Source organism: Balaenoptera ricei, chromosome 8, assembly GCF_028023285.1.
Source record: "Balaenoptera ricei isolate mBalRic1 chromosome 8, mBalRic1.hap2, whole genome shotgun sequence".
Taxonomy (NCBI): Eukaryota; Metazoa; Chordata; class Mammalia; order Artiodactyla; family Balaenopteridae; genus Balaenoptera; species Balaenoptera ricei.
The window spans coordinates 102,011,141-102,030,442 of NC_082646.1; the positions used below are offsets into that span (position 1 = coordinate 102,011,141).

Sequence of the window (19,302 nt, forward strand, 5' to 3'; positions counted from 1 at the left end):
AAAATAATTTCTTTTTAAAAAAGCAACTGTATCTTTTTCAACTCAATTCTCCGAAGTGATGATGGAAGTACATCTTCCTGGCCCCTGTGGAGGTTCTGGCTAGACTAACCATACTGGCAGTGACTAAGCCACGCACATCAGGTACTAGACAATACCCTGTCACTCCCACCCACTTAGTGTTCCAGCCCAGCATTGCTTCACACCTCCTCCTGGAACATTTTCTCTCCCACAGAACCCCCACCACAGAGGCTGGTCTTTCTCAGCTCTTCCTCAATCAGTTATTAGATGCCTCTTGACCTGGGAGACCTGGCTTTGGCTGTTACCGATGACCCACTAGAGTTGTGACACACAGTTTATTGTTTCACTTGTCACTAACTGCAAAACAGATTATAAAGAGGTAAGGTGGTTCAAGTTCATAATTTTCTACTCATGGAACTATTTTTGCCTGCCTCCAAAAGCCTGGGGAGGGAAGGAGAGCTGGGGGTATATCTGCCTCTTGTGCTAAGAGGACAGGGCATGTGCTAGCCCGCCCGTGTACCTTCTGTTAGCCAACATTTCCCACCCGCCCACTCCCTCTAACCTGCCCTCCCCACTCCACTATGTTAGTATGTCCACCTCTGTTTCTGACTCTGAGGAAGGGTCGGGCCACACGGAGGGAATACTCATGGGCACAATCCCCTCTGACATCGAGTCCACCACATCAATCTCTTCCTCTTCAGGGCTAGCAGGAAGTGGATCCAACAACTCAGAGTTGCCAAATCCCTCCTTGCTTGCCTCTGGAGCAGGGTATAATACTTCATCCGTAGTTAGGGACACTTCCAGCCCAGTCTCCACCCAGCTTGAACAGGGAGGTGAGAGGTCCCCATAGGACCTTTGGGGAGGGTTAAGGGAGTTGAGGTGGAGAAGTTTGTCTCTCTGACCATCCAGTGGCTGGGAGCTGGGAATTTCCAGGTCTGCAGTCCAGGAGCCTCCCACTGAAAGCACCTCCCCTTCACTCACCTCAGAGGGCATGACAAGGGGGCTGCGGGGTTCAATTGGCTCTCTGTTCTCAGAGGGCATGACAAGGGGGCTAAAAGGCTCAATTGGCCCTTTGTTCTCACCAGCAGGTTCCTTTTCCAATCCTGTGATTTCCCTGGGCCAGAGCTCCACATCTGGCAAACACCATTCTTCCCCTTCAATCCAGTTCTTTCCTATTTCTGTCAGGTGATAACTAGGGGTCCTGCAGCCCTCAGCCCGGGGACTCTCCAGAGACCTTATGGGTGGCTCGATGTCTGAGCCACAGAGCATGAAGTCCAGGATTTCCTCCAGCTCACTGGCGGCAGCAGCACTCGTGATTCGGTACTCCTCAGCCTCACACGGCTGCCCGAGCAGGGCTGTGTCAGATGCATAGGGCTCTCTGCAGTCAATATCCAATCCCGGTGCCTCCCCTATCAGCTCTGGACTGGACCCGAACTCGGACTTCACCACTGGGTTGTACGGGGAGTGGCCAGCAGAGAGGAGAATGCCTTGTAGCCTAGAGCACGTGGGGAAGTCCTCACACAGGTCTGTGCTAGCAGATGACACTTCCTGCTCGTTACCTGAGGACGGCTGAGTCCCTGGAGGCTCTTCCGAGTCTTCAGGTTCTGGGATCTGAGGGCTGTCTTGAGAGCTTTTGAGGGGAGGCTCTTGAACTACCTCCCAGCAGGTCCCGTTGACAATCTTGCGAAGTTTCACTCTGCCAACCTGCCCCTCCTCTGCAGAGTCGGAGTTAGACGCCCTGACTTCAGGGCTCCGCTTCTTGTTCCCGCCCGACTTTCCAAGACCAGATTGGCTCGGGGTACTATGTAGAGGACTAGTTCGCCCTGTTTTCTGCTCGTCTTCTGGTGCTTCTTTATTTATACTCTTCTGCCGCCAAAGACGCCGGCCAGGGGCTGGGGGTACTGAGCTGGGTCCACTTAAAAGGCTGGCAGGCTCGGATGTACAGACATCAGGAGACAGCTTTGCGCGGCTCAGCCTGATCTTTCTGGGCAATAGTCGCTCGTCCACAGAGGGGTACAAGCTGGGTGGGGAAAGTGCTGTAGGACCAAGGGCAGGGTAACTTTTGTTCTCTTTAGGTCCCTGACTGTGGCTTGACGGTGAAGAGCTTTTCTCCTGTGGAGTTGGGCAGGCTCTGGCCTTCCTCTTGAGCAGAGGAGTGCCAGACAAGTTCTCTGTGTTCTGTCGGTTGTTCTTCTCCTGGGCCCCCTCCTCCTTCCCCGAGGACTTCAGTCTCACTGCCCCAAGAGGACAGGGAGTCTGGGTAACAGGCAGTGGAGTTCGAGGGCGGCGGATGGATGCCACCACCCTGGCAGAGATGGCAGCAGCACTTGGAGGTTGTAGGCACTCCCTGTTCAGTCTTCGACCCTGAGGGGCCTTCACCAACTTCCCACCCTCTAGCTGAAGGGATTCTAGCTCAGATACACGGAGCTGACGGGCAGCAGAAAGCACATCCTGGGCTTCTTCTCGAGATACTTCCATCTCTGAGGTATATAGGAAGTCCACCAGCTTCCTAAGTGTCCTGATCTTCAGGCCCCCCAGCTCGAGCACCACCTTCCGACCCTGAGCTGGCCTCTCCCGCTCCAGGCGCTCTGTGAAGAAGGGGCTGCAGGCCGAAAGGATGCAGCAGTGGGCTGGGACTGCCTCGCCTGGAGGGAAACCCAAACACTTTGTTATCTGTCTCATGCCGACTGGCATGTTCATGGGTTAAGCACAGACATGACTACCTAAATGTGCTGCCTCTTCTCTCAATTTCCCTCCACAGAAGTTCAAGTAGAAGGATAAATTTATTTCTTCTGCCTGCCTGGAACATTCTGCCATTACCTAGCTAACTCAGTTTTTATCTATTTTAGGCTTTCAGAAGGCCTTCCCCCACCCTACCCCCTGTCTGGGTTAGGTGCTCTGTAGCTATCATAGCATTCAGCCATCTGCGCTGTAATTGTCCATCTCCTTCGCTAAACTGTAAGCTCTGTGAGGACAGAGACCGTGTCTGTCTTGCTCACTGAAGTATAGCCAGTGCTTGACACAAAGTAGGGGATCAAATACTTGCTGAGTAAATGTTTTTGACTCACACAAGAGTTTAAAACTTTGTATAGAAGCTGCTTGTGGTCTAACAGAAAGATCATGAGCTCTGGATATGGATAATCAGGGCTCAGTTCTCTCCTGGGCTCTCTCCACTGCCTGGTATCCACTGTCCTGAACAACCTTCTCATTTTATGGGCACTTCATGGGCAATTTCCGTCTCACCAATGGCTTCAGTTAGCAAAGGCTTGCTGAGGCTTCCCGGATTCTACATCTGCCCAGGTATCTTTTCTGAGATATTAAGCATGCCGTAGCCTGCATGACTACATGGAGGTCCCACAAGTACCTCCAACGCAACCTTTCTAGAAAGTGAACTCACCATTCCCCACACTCCAAAACGTCCCAGTTTTTACTTCAAAATAAGATAGCACATTCATCCAATTGCCCAGGCCTGAAAACCAGAAGTCATATTTGATTCTTTTCTCTTACCCACTGCATCTAGTCAAACATTACGTTTTTTAAAAAAGCTAATACTTTTTGAGTCCTTATTATGTGCCAGGCATCTACGGATTTTAGCAGCATTAATTCATTTAATCTTCACTGCAACCTTGTGGGGTAGCTGTCATTACAGATGAGTAAACTGTGGCATAGTGAAGTAACATGCCCACAATTACAGTTAAGGAGCAGGGACAAGATTTGAACCCAGGGCTACAGTCTATGCTCTTAACTGCAGCAAGTTTTGTAAATTCTCTTGAATAGCTCATAAACTATATATTTCTTTCTATTCTCAGTGCCTTAGTTCAGGCCACCATTCCCTCTCTCCTGGATTCCAAAATAGCCTCCTATCTGGGCTCAGTAACAATCTAATAATTCTTCTCATTGCAGCCCGAGTGCTGTTTCCAAAGCAGTTAGGACCTTCTTGAAACCTTTAAATACATTTCCCAGCGTTCTTAGGATAAGACCAACTTCCTTGGTGTAACACTTCAGACCTGCTGACCTCTCTAGCCACACCTCTGATCAATACACCTATAGTCTGTGCTCTAGCCATAATGAACCACTCGCAAATCCCTGGTCACGTGTACATCTCTGTACATGCTGTTTTCTCTGCCTGGGAAAATCTTACCCCATTTCCTCCTACTTCTATTTGTCCTTCACAACTCACCTATGGGGTTATTTATTTATTTTTAACAGTTGATTTTTTTTTAAATTTATTTTTTGGCTGCATTGGGTCTTCGTTGCTGTGCGGGGGCTTTTCTCTAGTTGTGGCGAGCGGGGGCTACTCTTCATTGCGGTGCGCGGGCTTCCCATTGCGGTGGCTTCTCTTGTTGCGGAGTGCGGGCTCTAGGCGTGCCTGCTTCAGTAGTTGTGGCGTGCGGGCTCTAGAGCACAGGCTCAGTAGTTGTCGCGCACGGGCTTAGTTGCTCCACGGCATGTGGGATCTTCCCGGACCAGGGCTTGAACCCGTGTCCCCGACATTGGCAGGCAGATTCTTAACCACTGCGCCACCGGGGAAGTCCCCTATGGGGTTATTTCCTCCAAGAAATTCTCCCTGACACCCATCCCCCAACCTACTCAAGTCTGTGAAGGATGCTCCTCTTTTGTGCTCCTGTATCAGCTTATACTTACCCCAATGTTATTTATTATACTGCCCAGTTACCTGGATGCACTGGTTATTGGAACGTCTCCCCTTTACACGGTTTCCTTACGAGGATGGACTTATCTTCATATATACTACATGCCATGCTAGTAAAGTATACTAGCATACACCAGGCAGTTGATACTTTTTATGTTTATTTTGAATTAAGGAATGCATCCCAACTCTGCACTTCCTAAGAGAACCAAGAGACAAGTCACTTAACTCTCTAGGCCTCAATTCGCTCATGTGTAGAGCTGGAACCATGTAACGTTCCGCATCTCACAAGGCTGTTATAAGAATCAAATGAGACACTAAACTGTGCTATATGTACTCTGCAAACTGTAGAGTGTTACACAATGTTGGCTGTCATAATCCCTTTTGATAAATGAAGAAAGTGAACTGGAAAGAGGTGAAGTTACTTGCTCATTTGTTACTGTTAGTAACAAAACTAGGCCTTAAACTCGGACTCCTAATCTTAGGCCTTTTACACTATACCAGGCTCTACCCCAAGCTGATTTAACATTTCAAGTGTAAGGGGAAGGGGTGGAAATAAGCTATATGTTTTTAGGTTTAACAACAAAACAATAAAAGCCATCAATTTGAAGACAAGAAAAAAGGAAAATATGTAATAGTATCATCTAATAGTTACATTGTGCCTAGTACATTAAAAGTACTGTTCTAAGTGCTTTACGTATGTTAACTCAATGTTCACAACCATCCCACTACGGTGTATCCATGTTTTACCGAATTTCTATGCTTACAAAACTTTGTAATTAGTTTCATTTTTTAAGCGAAGGAGCATAATCTCACTTTCACTCTTGAAAAATGTACCTGTCCTAGAAAGAGCCAAGCTCTTTACCAAATAGCTTACAGTACTCAAAGGCGATAATTACACACTTTCCTGGTTTTTTCCTGCACTGCTTGGCCCTGAAGTCATTTTATCTTAGTCTATGGTGAGTTTTCAATTGAGTCCCTACTGGTCTCTTACCTTCTGCCTGCAGAAGGACATCACAGAACACACCACTCTGTTGCTGGTGATGAAGCTGCAGAAAAGCTAGCCGGAGGAACCGGGGATTCCTGTATAGGATTTTGGGACTGGCAGAAGAGCACATGTTGGTCTCTTAACAAACCTAGGTTTTCATGGATCAGATTCCTGTGGGTGAAATAATACCTTTCAGAAGCACGATTATACCTATTTTTTTTTTGTCTTTGAAATGACAGGGAAATTTTGAAAGTGGGAGACAAAAGCATGAGTTGAGGAACCATAAGTCCAGGAACTCTGCCAAGGGTATCTTAAGAAAGAATATCCTAGTGGTTACAGGTGGGAGCTCAGAAACAGCCTAGATTTGAATCTCAGCTCTGTTATTTATTAGCTTAGATGTATAATTTCAGGCAAATGACCTAACTTCTCTGAGTCTTACTTTTCTCATCTAGGAAATGGGAATTATAACAGTACTGTACTTACCTCATAAGGCTGTTTTAGAGATTTAATGAGTCAATTTTACCAAACTGCTTAGTACTGTGAGTGTCCGGCATGAAACCAGCACTCCAAAAATGGAGTTGTTCTTATCCTTAAACCTTCCTCATTCACATTTGCCAGAAACCCAACTCCTATACTGCTCACTACTCATATTCTTCCTGAGCACCGTTTCATGGGTATACTTCCCCAATTTAACACATTTTAACAAAACACCACGGAGTATTAAATGACCTCTAGGAAGTCGTACACACCTTCTTTTCCCTGAGCTCACTCTATCACACTAACCAGCAGAGGGTGCACAGTAAAGAAAAGAAGCTGCTGGACTTGGTGGCAAGGTCTCTCACAGCAGTAAGAATATCGCCACCGTGGGTTCAGATGTTCTTGACCGAAGTGAGCCTGATTCCACCTGGAAATTGGCAAAGAATCTGGCCTTTCGGTTTGTCAGTCTGGTCAGTTCTCTGGCTAACAATAGAGCAAGGATAATTAAGCGTTCTACCCCTCCCAACACAAGCTGGGTATTCTGACTTCAGGCTCACTACGTTTCCAGCTTTTTTGCACTGAGATCCCCACACTCACTGCACAGCCGGTGCTCCTTCCCTGGCACGCAGTTTTCTGTCAGGTGGCACTGAAGCTCCGAACAGTTCACGTCAAACTATAAGGAAAGAAAAGAGTGGAAAGGTAAATTAAGAAACTGTAGGCTCAATTCCATCCCAGCCAGAGAGATGGGGATGGAGGATGGCAGCTGTTGCAAGGGCCCAGAGGTAGGCCCGGGGGAAGCTTCCCAATCCACCAGCCCTGGGCCTTGTCCCCAGACCCAATCTGGAAGAACTCTGCGGCAGGAGGTGCTCCTGCTGTCCTCTCCGTGCTTGGGTCCTTGGTCCAGCCTGCCTTGCTTCCTCCCAAGGTCCAGGCTGGCGCGGGACGGGGCTGGGGGTGGGGGTGGGGTTTAGCAAAGCTGCACAACGTCCTGAGGGTTCTCCCCGTCCAGAACCAAGGGAATCGGGGTTGGCGGGGGAAAGCAGGGCTTCAGGGAAGGCCCTGCAAAGCTGGGCGCCTCGGCCCAACTCCTTTGAAGACAGAGCTCTCGGCGCAAAGGTTTCTGGGAATGGAGCGTGGGGATCGCGGAGGCCCTAATTCAAGGCTCACCCAACACCGTCACCTCCGGCCGCACGGGCTTTGCAGCCACTCCCTGGTGCCCTCGTCCTGCCGCAGGCCCGGGGATCCTTATGCACTGGGAAGTGGTGACAGCGAGGGCCTGAGGCCACGCGGCCGGTGCCACACACCTCGCGCCATGTTTCCGCTCACCGCACGTCGCGGCCCCGACGTCCTTCCTCCTCCCCCAGCTCGCGGGCTTACGTCTGCCCGAATACGTTATCCCCATTGGCAGAGGCTCCTCAAAGAGCCAATCACAGGACGAGGAGCGCTTTGGGCGGGAGGCTAAGTCTCGAGGGACTTGGAGGCTGCGGGAAGGCGGCAGGGCTGCGAGAGGAAGGGGGAAGGGCCCGCTCGGAAGGAATTCTTCTGGAAGCCGGCCTCGTCCTCTGTACCCGATGAAAACACACGGAAAAGAGGCTCAGGACTCCCAACGGGGCAGGCTCCAAGGTGGTAGAAGGGCACCTGCGGCTTCCCTTTGAGGAGGCTGCGAATGGCCTCGGCCCCACTAAGAGCGCCCCAGCCGTAATGGACGAGAAGGCCTCTGGATGGCTCCAGTCGCACCTTGTCCCCCATGTCTCTCACTAGATGTCTCCTGAGGCCAGGAATGTTCTGGAACAAGGTCCTCGGGCTAGTTTCTGAATTCAAGTTTTTCACAGATTCCACTCCAGCCCCACATCTCGGAGACCTCGTGACCCAGGGGGTGGCAGAACTTTCCGTCTGGAGGGGGGGTCAGCGGTGTTGATTTCCTTCGCACACTTCCCGACTGGAAACAGCTGTTCTCAGGGATGATACCAAAAATTAAAAGATCTCGAGATTAAACATTTAGAGAGAATGCCAAGCCACTTTAGAAATCTGGACAGCTTCTCTCTGCCCTGTGCGCGTTAGGACGCGGGTCCTGGCTTCGGGTCGCTGCCAGGTGATGTCCAGCGCTGGACGGCGCCGGCTGAATCCAACACCACTGGGGACAAAGTGTGGTGAATTCGCCCGGAGCAGCCCCCGCGGAGGCCAACTGGAGGCAGGAAGGACGATGTCTAAGAGAAGGGGAACCTGCCCACGGACAAAACGTAGAGGGGTGAGTAGTACAGGGCGCTCAAGTGTATCTTTACTGATATTTTGCACCTTTTCAAAAAGGATTTGAGGTGGTTGATTGAAATATGGGGGGTGGGGGTGGATTTCCAAGTCAGGTAATATTTTCCCTAGTTTGAGGCTCCTGCTTTTAAGACGAAGAAAGAAACAAGGAACAGAAGACATTTTTGGTTGCCGTCATATTTTGAAGAGGTAGCAGTTCGTGAAAGGACATAAAACTTAGCAGAAGGACAGGTTTTAGATGTTGTCAGCACACACACACACACACACACACACACACACACACACACACACACAAAGCGAGCAAGCAAGGAAAAAAGGCAGGACAGTACTTGTTCGCGCCTCTGTTACTGTGGAATCAAGACTAGATTATGCAGGTGCAATACCACTATAGGTGATTCTTCGGGGTTGTAAAGAAAATATAAGTATTACATCCCCTCATGAATATATTGTTATCAGGATTAGATTAATTTTCAAGAGGTAGCGAGGACTCACTTCTTGGTTTTATGTTCGGTTTTTTTCTTTTTTAATCCAATTTTAGTTAAATCTTGTGTTAGTAGATTTTCTAAAGGGAATGATAAATGGCCATCCTACGCAGGGCTTCAAAAATGACAAACTTTGGATGGTAATGTGTTGTCATCAGAGGGTAGAAAGGAGTAAAAATGTTTTGTTTTCCTTTGTATGGATAGCCAGTTTTTTTTTTTGGAGTTGGATTTTTAAAAATTTCTTCTCTTTGGCATTTATAGTTTTAGTCTGTTTTAGAAGTAGAGCCATCACAGCACAGTGCCCTGCCCTACATAATAATTTTAACACTTCTTTTTTAAGTATCATTTTATTTCACGGCTCTTCCCTAATCTTTCACCATTTTATGGTATCTTTTCTTTGTGTGTACGTGGTGATGGTTGTTGGTGGAGCAGTTAAACTTTGAGAGTTGTAAGAGTGAGCACTGACTGTAGTCTTCCATGCATAAAAAACAAAACAAAACAAAACCAAAAAGCAAAAAAGGAAAGAAAAAAAAGCCCCAAACAAAAACAACCCTGTATCTCTGAACACATCCTCAATCCATTGACTTCTCTCCATTTTTACTGCTATCACTGTAGTCAACTCCATATCACTGCAACTTGATCTTCAAACTAATTTCCTTGCTTTCGCTCCTGCCCCTACTTTTTAAAATTATTATTATTTTTTTAAATTTTTATTTATTTTTGGCTGTGTCGGGTCTTCGTTGCTGCTCACGGGCTTCTCATTGCGGTGGCTCCTCTTGTTGCGGAGCACTGGCTCTTGGTGCGTGGGCTTCAGTAGTTGTGGCTCATGGGCTCAGTAGTTGTGGCTCACGGGCGCTAGAGCGCAGGCTCAGTAGTTGTGGCGCACGGGCTTAGTTGCTCCGCGGCATGTGGGATCTTCCCGGACCAGGGCTTGAACCCGTGTCCCCTGCATTGGCAGGCGGACTCTTAACCACTGTACCACCAGCGAAGTCCTCTTGCCCCTACTTTAATCCATTTGGCACATAAGCAGCCAGATCTTTTCAAAATGTGGACTGGATTACGTCACTCTGCTGTTTAAAATCCCCACAGGCTTTCTTCCACCTAAGAATAAAATCAAAACTCCTTTCTCTAACCTATAGAACCCTTCACATTCTGATTCCCACCTATCCCTCCCTCCTCATTTCCAACATGCTCTGCTGGATCCAGTATGTTTCAGCCCCACACTTTAGGGCTTTGGCATTAGTAGTTGCCATTGCTTATATTTTCTCATGGTTGGTTGCTTCTTACCATTCAGATTTCAACTTAAATGTCACCTGTCCAGAGAGACTGTCCCTGACATCCAGTCTAGAACAAGCCCCAAGTCATTCTCATCAGTCTGTTTTGATCTCTGCATAATGTTCCATCTGACATCTTATCTGTTAATCTTCTGCAACCGCATCCCCCCCCCCACCCCAACTAGAATGTAAACTTGAGAGCAGGAAACTTGTCTATTTCATTATCCTTGACGTCTGGAAGAGTGGGATGGTGCTCAAAATAACCCAGAAGGAACTAGTCTTTTTTCTGTTCACTTAGTATAAACAGTTTTTCCCTCAGTGAGTATTAATCCTTGTGATTCTTTATTTGGAGATGGCTGTTTGAGATAAATTTAAAATTTAACAACTTTTTCACCACTGAGTTAACTTTTTTGACTTGTATATAATTTTATTTTGAATGTTATCTACAAATTCATTAATGTTAAATGGCTTGTCCAGAATTATATAACTAGTAAGCCAACGGACTTCATTCATTTATTCATCTGTTGCTAAATATGAGATACAAGGCTGAGCTCTGGGGATACACCATAAACTAGAAAGACATTTTTTATGCCTTCATGGAGCTTATCTTCTGGTGGGGGAGACAGGAAAACACACACACACACATACATACACATGAAAAAAGGAAGGCAAAATACTTGCAAGTTAGTGGTGGTGTGAAGGACACAAGACTAGTCCATCTCTAGAAAATCATAGCATATTCTAGATAATGGCTCTGACCTAGGAACCAGTGAATCAACAAACATATGTGTTGATTGTTTTCCTTTGACAATCATCTTTGGCTTTTTTTTTTTTTTAATCTTTGGCTTTTAAACTTGCTATGTAGGACTAGGAATAGATGGAAAGTAGAGGTAGAAGATGTGATAAGGTAACTGGAAAAGATTCTTAGACAATGAGAGTTAAAGGCTGTTTGTTTCTCTGTCAAATGTATTCATTTCCTATTCTATTATTGTTTAAACCCCATCAGACAAGTGCTGTGATGTCTGTTACATCTTCCAGCACTTCTGAGAGAAGTCCTTTTTGGCCACATTAGACCAAATATGAGGGTATATGAGACCATAGACCAAATACGAGGGGGTGGGTAACGATCAGATAAACCTGATTAGAAGGGCACTTTCATCCTGAGGAGCAGAATTCCAGTTTAGAAAGATAAGGAAAAGTCAGATTATGCTTAATAAGTGTTACTTTAATGTATTGGATGAGTAAATATGGCATCTTGAAAACAGACGAGGACAGACAGTGTAAGGTAATGGAAAGAGCATGGGCCTTGGAGTCAGACTGATGAGGGGCTTACTCCTTAGCCAGATGAGCTCAGGTTAGTTTCTTAACCTTGCTGAGCCTTGATTTTCTCGTCTCTAAACGGTGGTGATACTATCTCCATGGTGGTGTTTTAGAAGTTAGGGACAGTGAGTGCAAAGTGCCCTCATGTGATAGATGCTTCGTTTATTGGTTGCTATTATTGGGCAATGGTGAATTACTGAAAGTTTTTCAGTAGGGTAGATATTGGTAATAATAACTCATTGAGTTTGTACTATATGCCATGCATTATTTTAAGAACCTTATGTGTATTTTAATTCTCACAACAGTCCTGTGAAAGAGATATAGCTATTATCTCCATTTTATAGTTAAGAAACTGAGTCACAGAGAGATTATATAACTTTTACAAGGTCACAAAGTATGTAGTACATTTACTTGATTAAGTATACTTACAGCAGAGAAAGGTTTGAAGCCAGTCAGTCTGACTGCAGAACCTATGCTCTTAACTATTTTAGATTATGAAAACTTTATGAAGATTCATTTGGTAGCAGTTTACAGGATAGATTTTTCAGTAAGAAAGAAAATTTTCAATTTATCAGTATGATTTTCACATAGCTAATCCCCGAATGACCATAAAATACTAGTCTTTGTCAAGCATGTAAAAAAAAAATTTCAATCTCTGTCCTTCATGGCCTAATAGTCTAAGAACATATTAAAGATAACTCTTAATTCAGAAAAAGAATACTTGCTATAATCCTTTATTTAGGTCAAGCATAAACAATGTATGAACTAGACAGTCTTAAGCTCAAAGTTAACAAATAAATTGAATTTTCTAGGTATGAGATTTTCTTTTCCTTACACATGCTCTCGTCTCCTCCAAATATATTATTTATTGGATATCATTTACTCTCCCCCTCAAACCCACATTATTTTGATTTGGGGACAAATGGGAAGACAGTGATTTTCCTCAACAGCCTAGTGGATTCAGCTTCCTTCTAGTTGAAAGTATAGACACTGAAAATTGTTAACAAGTCCAAGCATTAGGTTTTCTAATTAACTCTAATGCATTTAAACCAAAACAATAAAATTGAGAGTTTACCTCAGATATCCCCTACCGTCCCAATCAACACATTGTAGTCCTGTTTCTAGCATTTCACGCTCCTTCCCTTCCTGTCTTCCTTTGGGGAAATGCTTTGGGGTAGAAAGCAACAAACCAAATAGCAGCAGGCAAATAAAATCAGCTCTTTTTTGCTTCCCCACCCGGAAAGGAAGGAGGGAGCAAGAACCCCACCATCAAAGAGAACCGAGGTTCTTAGGCATGCCATTCTAAAAACCCCTTATTCCTTCAGCCCCCTTCCCCGACCCCTCCCAGCTCTGCAGTAATTCCTCAGAGATTATATAGGTCTCCACTTTAAATATAAATATATATATAAAACTTCCCCCTGTCTCTTTTTCTCCTCCTCTTGGTCTTCCCCCACCCTTTTTTTTTTTTTTTTCATTTCCTATAATAAAGTTTCCTATTGGATAAAATCAGCTCCCTGATTTATGCCCGGCTCCTATTGGAAGTTCTCAGGGGCTGACATCACTTAGGAAAGCGAGGGGGTAGGGCTGCCAGATCAGTTTGTCACCACCCAGGCTCCCTAGCCTTTGGCTGGGTGCAACTTCCATTTTAGGTGTTGGATCTGAGAGAAAAAAAAAGAGGGAGAGAGAGAAAGAAGAGCAGGAAAGATCCTGAAAGGAGGAAGAGGTGGCGAAAAATCAACTACCTTGCTGGATTTGTCTTTCTCAGAACATTGACGAAGCCTTGGTTTTCTTTCTTAAAGGACTGGTTTTTAGAAGTCCACATTTGAGGTGTGTGCCTTTTTAAAAAATATGTGTATAGACGGGTAAAGGAGGATAAGCCAAGTTGAATTTTTGTCTTACGGTAACCGAGGGAATTTAAAAACGAGAGAGTCTGTTATGCTGACGGGTAACTTTTAAGCAGTTAATTTTTCTTTCTACTTATTTCGGGGAATTTTGGTATTTTATCATATTTAAAGCAAAGTAAAATGTTCAAGACCCAGAAACAAACTTCTGGTCTCTCTAATATAGGGAGATGAATAGATTCAGGAGGGTGAGAGCATCCATAAATGTACATTTTGGTGTGTTCTTTGATTTTATGTATTTTTTTCTAGGTTAGGCTAACAAACTTCTGTTTTCAGAGCCCAAACCAAAAGTTGGTTTTTTTGGCATGTTGCGTGTGGGTTGGGAAAGGAATTTGTCCGGGTCGGAAGCTAGTTATACAGATGGTTCTTCATATGTTTCAAAACTTTTCTTTCTCCTTTTTATCATTAGATTTGTGGAAGTGGAAAGTTGCAGGGAACTTTGCAGCTTAAATGGTGATATTTTTTCCCATAGAGAGTTTGAACGGCCCAGATCGGTTTCAGCCCTGCTGTTGCTGGGTGGATCCTTCTTTTACTTTTCCAGGTGTGGTGGGTAGGAGCCTCATTCTCCTTCTAGACTTAGCCTCCCTGCTTTGCCTTATAAAAGAAAATAAATGGATCCATGGTAACTGAATTGCCATCCCTTTCCTTCTAAAACTACCTTTGCTAGCAAAGATTTGTGGAGGTATTGTATGTTCAGTCTGCATATACGATAACGTTTGGTTTATGTGCTTAAAGGAATAAGGAAATTCTAATCATGCATTTTTAGTTCACCTGAGTAAAGTGGCACATGTGAAAATATTTTCAGCTTTGTGCTCTCTGAAAGGGCCTTGGATTAAAATAAGGTTAGGCTAAGGGTAAAACACTTACACAAACTTTAGTGTTTAGGATGCATTTGAGAAAGCACAAGGGGAATTCTTATTTTTAAACCAAACAAAGTTATTTTTTGGAGGTGAGGTTTTTATTTGGTTAATTTGCCGTGAAATCAGAAGCCTTTAAGATCTGAAGGCCCATGACTGTGCTTTCATATCTTATATTTAATTTCAAGATTTGCTTTTGTTTTGCAAACAAATTCTTGTAAAAATACTGATGCTAGATAACCATATAACCAACTCATCAGTGGCTGAAAACTGGATGTTCTCTTCCTTCTCCCTTTGAAAATGTGAATCATTTGAAAATTATAACTGCAATAGATACTGCCCTAATTGTAACAAGATGGGCCTTAATATATAAGCTGCTCATTAGCTTTAAACTGGTATGTATCTATAATAATCCTCTGATTTTGTACCCCCCACCCCTTAATTCTTTTTAGACTAGAACACTTCCTTGAATTTCTTTTCCAGACATGAGTATTTCTTGAAAGCTGATTTCATTCTTGTGACGTTGTGGCTTCAGAGGAAATGGAACTTTGTTCCTTCTTTTAATATAATTTATGCAAGGGCTACAGTAAGATTTTAATGTCTGGATCTCCTAATTATAGCAAGTGCAGTTAAAAAGAAAGAAAAAGGACAATGTGTACAGTTTGTTGGGCTGTAGTTCTTATTTCATTAACAAATTTTCAAATGCTCTTTCTGCCTTGACCCCAGCCTAGGGGTTTCTTGGTGGATCTTTGGAGGATTGGTCATGTTGCTACCAGAGTGTCAGTTTCCCACTCAACCTTTAGGGGGAGGGATGAGGGAATCTGAAGAAGGAGTACAAAGGCAGTTTGAAAATAGGTTCTGGATGACTGAGTGGTGGTGGTTTGGGTCCAGCTTTAAATGCTGGGCTTTGTGTAGCTGCAGTGAACATCCTAGTTAACTAGCGTCCAGGACTATTTCACGAACTGAGGCATTGTTTTGACTGGTGTGTACTATTAGAGCCTTTTGGATGATAAGATGGAAGATTTGTCTTTTACCTCACCTCTCCTAGTTCTTCCAGGAAATATAATAAGGGGTGTGAATAAGTAAATCTTTTATTTTTTGTTTTGCTCCCCATTTTGGTTTGGGGGTAAAAAAAGACAAGTAAGTAAGAGTTGTGCAGATTTTTCTTTCCTTGTCTGACTCCTGTATGCTGTTGGTTTCTTTGTTATATGACTAAGGTATGCTATGTTCCAGGTGGGGGCCTCCTTTGGGTGCTTAGAGTCCTAGTGCCTTTCTTAGGGTTCCAGTTATGGAGAGTTAGAGGGATTAGAACATGTTCTTTCAGCTAGGATAAAAATAGGGAGTATTGGAAATCTTAAAAAAAAAAAAAAAAAAAAGCTCCAAGTAATTGCAATTCAGCCTTGGGTTTATGAGGTAGTTGCTCTCTAAGGATGAGTGAGAGAGGATGGATGCAAATAAATTAAGCATAGATCACTCTTCAATTGGAATAGCAAAATGATTAGCTCTGTAATAATTTATTGCTTTCTATTTTGGCACCTGGTGGTCCCCTGTTACTAACTGCCCACCCTCCCTCCCCCACCCCCCTCCTTGTTTTTTTACTGAGTGCTAAGCATTTTGCATAAACTATTGTATTTACTTAATTTCCTACAACAACTTTTTGTTTGTTTGTTTTTTGGTTTATTTTTTGTTTTTTAAGGAATTTGAGCCTCAGAGAAGCTGAGGTTTGCTGAAAATTTCAGGGCTTGTAAGTGACCAAGGCCAGGATTAAACCCTGGTCTGACTAACTACAAAGTTAGTGGACTTAACCACTAAAACACTGCAATTCTCCACAGAGAATAGAAACGAGCCAGAACTAAAATGAACCCTTGCTAGAGGCAGGAGTGTTTCATCTTGCCTGAAGGTCAGTGCTCATTTAGATTTCCAACCCCCTCCGTGTTAGAGTAATGTACGTAAAAAAATCCATTTTCCATAAAGCCTGTGGGGAGGTGGGGAGCTAGATATGTTAGAATGGATATTATTTCAATCTTTAGAACAGGAGTCTTTCCATATGCACACCATTTCCCTCCTCTAATTTCTTAAACTTACTGGAAATGTCTCAAACTTCATTTGATTGTCAGTGAAATTTCTTCTTCCAGAGAATTTTCTGGCATGTGGTTTGGAATGATACTGCCAACTTGCAGGGAGAGGTTTGTAGCAGGTAGTTCAAATAATGTTTATCACACTGTATTAAAATGGTCTATTTATTTTTTGAATTTTTGAATTTTATTTAATTTATTTTTTATACAGCATGTTCTTATTAGTTATCTATTTTATACGTATTAGTGTGTATATTGTCAATCTCAATCTCCCAGTTCATGCCACCCCCCTCCCCCCACTTTCCTCCTTTGGTGTCCATACATTTGTTCTCTACATTTGTGTCTCTATTAAATTATCTATTTATTTTTGTCTTTGCCTCTGTACTGACCTGCTTGAGTGTAGGTACTGTCTTACCTCTGTATCCTCTTAGCACCTATCTTAGTGTCTGGGATATATTGAGGTGCTCAGTAAGCTTTGGTTAAATAGGCACTATGGGAATCAGTGAGGGACTTTTGTGGGGAAGGCTGAAAGGAAGTTGAAATAGGAAGCAATTCAACAAAGATTAATAAAATTGCAATGTAATTTTGAAACTTTAGTCTGTAGTTTCAACCTTTTACACATCTCCCACCTTTCATGTAAAAAGTAAGGGTCCTGGACTTCCCTGGTGGCACAGTGGTTAAGAATCCGCCTGCCAATGCAGGGGACACGGGTTCGAGCCCTCATCCAGGATGATCCCACATGCCGCGGAGCAACTAAGCCCGTGCGCCACAACTACTGAGCCTGTGCTCTAGAGCCCGCAAATCACAACTACTGAGCCCGTGTGTCACAACTACTGAAGCCCGCGCGCCTAGAGCCTGTGCTCCACAACAAGAGAAGCCACCGCAGTGAGAAGCCCAAGCACCCCAACAGAGTAGCCCCTGCTCGCCGCAACTAGAGAAAGCCCGCGTGCAGCAACGAAGACCTAACTCAGCCAAAAATAAATCAATAAATAAATTAAAAAAAAAAGAAAAAAGTAAGGGTCCTAGTCAGTTCATTTCATACTATAGGCAGCTGTTAACTTCAACCACTGAAACCTTAAATGCAGCCATTTTCTTGGGCAGAGGAACTCGTTACCCAGAACATATTAGGGCCGCAGCAGGGAAATATTGCTTTCAGCCATGTTGGAAGTGAATGGTTTTTATACTTGTTAATAAAAACAAAAAGCTTGGGAACATAGTTTTGAACATTAGTGCTTCAAAGAAAGTATGTTGGGGCATCATTGTACTTTTTTCACCGCTTTCACTGTGAAACGTCAGGAGATTTTGCTCACAAAGTGGGAAGTTTATGAGTTTAAGAACCCAAATTAATTTTCATAGGAAATTTGGAATAATAGTAACAAGAAATTTGCCTAAAGGAACAAGCCATAGGTTATCAGTATGCGATTTCATGTTCTCTTCCCTTGCAAAAGGGGTTAAATGCTTTGAGAAGCTGAAATAGGGATTGCTCTGCCTAAATGCAGCTGCCTTCAAGGTTTGCAATAGAGGGCATTGATATAGCCTGGCAGGGAGATTGTGAAGGCGGGGAAGAAAAACTGTTCTGGTTAGAACTAACAAGTGGGATATAAGGGTATGGATTAATTTGTATTTAGTTATATTGTATAATGTATTTTTGGAAGTAATTTTTTCCCACTAAGTCTACTTGGAATTGCATGTTATTGATTATTAAATATTAAGTATTGAGAACAGGGCCCACATTTACTATTCTGGTTCAGGGACAGTGTTCCCCATTTTTAAGGCCGTTTCCTCTCCAGTGAGTCCTTAAGCCTTTCTGGAGTGGTGTGGGCAATTTATTTTATTTTTTAAAAATTTATTTATTTAATTTTGGCTGCGTTGGGTCTTCGTTGCTGTGCGCAGGCTTTCTCTAGTTGAGGCGAGCGGGGTCTACTCTTTATTGCAGTGCGTGGGCTTCTCATTGCGGTGGCTTCTCTTGTTACGGAGCATGGGCTCTAGGCGCGCGGGCTTCAGTAGTTGTGGCACGTGGGCTCAGTAGTTGTCGTTCGCGGGCTCTAGAGCACAGGCTCAGTAGTTGTGGCGCATGGGCTTAGTTGCTCCGTGGCATGTGGAATCTTCCTGGACAAGGGCTCGAACCCGTGTCCCCTGCATTGGCAGGCGGATTCTTAAACCACTGCACCACAACCACTGCACCACCAGGGAAGTCCCGGTGTGGGCAATTTAAATCAGGCATGTAGTGGGAACATTATAAGGATCCAGAGTTTTCTTAAAGCCTTCTTTGATGGCTAACAGATAATTTGGGCATCACTTTCACAAAACTAGTGCCATTGTGTGATGATAAAAGAAACTTTAACTTTTTATTTTGAAAACATTTCAAGCTTACAGAAAAGTTGGAAGAGTAGCACGATAACTCCTATATACATACCCTTCATTCACCTTGACACCAGTTGTTAAAATTTTGCCACAAATGCTTAATTATTCTGTATTTTTTGATCAATATGCTGACCAAACAGGGAATTTCCAATCTCAGTGTTACATAAATTTAGAGAGGCAAGGCAGCTTTGCATGGTTAAGAGCATGGATGCCAGAGCCAGACTGCCTGGGTTCAAATCTTCTACCACTTAACTAGCCAAAATTGGGAAAATTGTTTAATTGCTCTATGCCTTGATCTCCTTGTTTGTAAAATAAGGACAATAATATTAACCATCTCATAGGATTGTTGTGATGATGAAGTGACTTAATACGTGCAAAATTCATAGGATGTTGCCCAGCTCATGGGAACACCTTGTGTTTGCTATTAGAATGGATACTTTAAGTGAACTCAAACATCATTTGTCTGTTGGACTAAGTTCCCTCTAAGGTGTCTTAAAACCTGAGACTCTATGGTGGATATAGATGCTTATATTACAGAATAAATGGGCATCCTGGATGGATAGGCTAACTTTTTTTCTTTAATGGGGAAAAAAGTGCCTTTAGCAATAGGCAGGTTTGGGGAGTTACATGGGC

The 19,302-nt window shown here is 43.9% G+C and overlaps 2 protein-coding genes across 9 annotated transcripts in view; one reads left to right on the forward strand and one right to left on the reverse strand.

Annotated features, from left to right (window-relative positions):
- Positions 1 to 597: 597 nt before the first annotated feature.
- Positions 598 to 6,748, reverse strand: BTBD18 (BTB domain containing 18). Its single transcript, XM_059929716.1, has 3 exons — positions 6,729 to 6,748; positions 5,661 to 5,825; positions 598 to 2,663 (listed from the first exon to the last, which is right to left on the reverse strand). Exons 2-3 carry the CDS (start codon positions 5,782 to 5,784, stop codon positions 598 to 600), a joined length of 2,190 nt encoding a protein of 729 aa, XP_059785699.1. The 5' UTR covers positions 5,785 to 5,825; positions 6,729 to 6,748.
- Positions 6,749 to 8,289: 1,541 nt separating this feature from the next.
- CTNND1 (catenin delta 1) overlaps positions 8,290 to 19,302 on the forward strand; it is a 52,267-nt gene continuing 41,254 nt past the window's right edge. For 7 of the 8 annotated variants that reach the window (XM_059931635.1, XM_059931640.1, XM_059931638.1 and 4 more), the window contains exon 1: positions 13,075 to 13,299. The gene's annotated coding sequence lies outside the window, so the exon portion shown is untranslated. Of the gene's footprint in view, positions 8,380 to 13,074; positions 13,300 to 19,302 lie in introns of those variants that run through there. The other variant, XM_059931636.1, reaches the window with a different exon arrangement.

What these genes read in the sequence shown, in the direction of transcription:
- BTBD18 (XM_059929716.1), bottom strand. Translation starts at nt 5,784, where the DNA reads ATGTGCTCTTCTGCCAGTCCCAAAATCCTATACAGGAATCCCCGGTTC. An exon ending in TGTCCTTCTGCAGGCAGAAG is followed by an intron (nt 2,664 to 5,660) that starts GTAAGAGACCAG and finishes GTTTCCCTCCAG; the next exon opens with GCGAGGCAGTCCCAGCCCAC.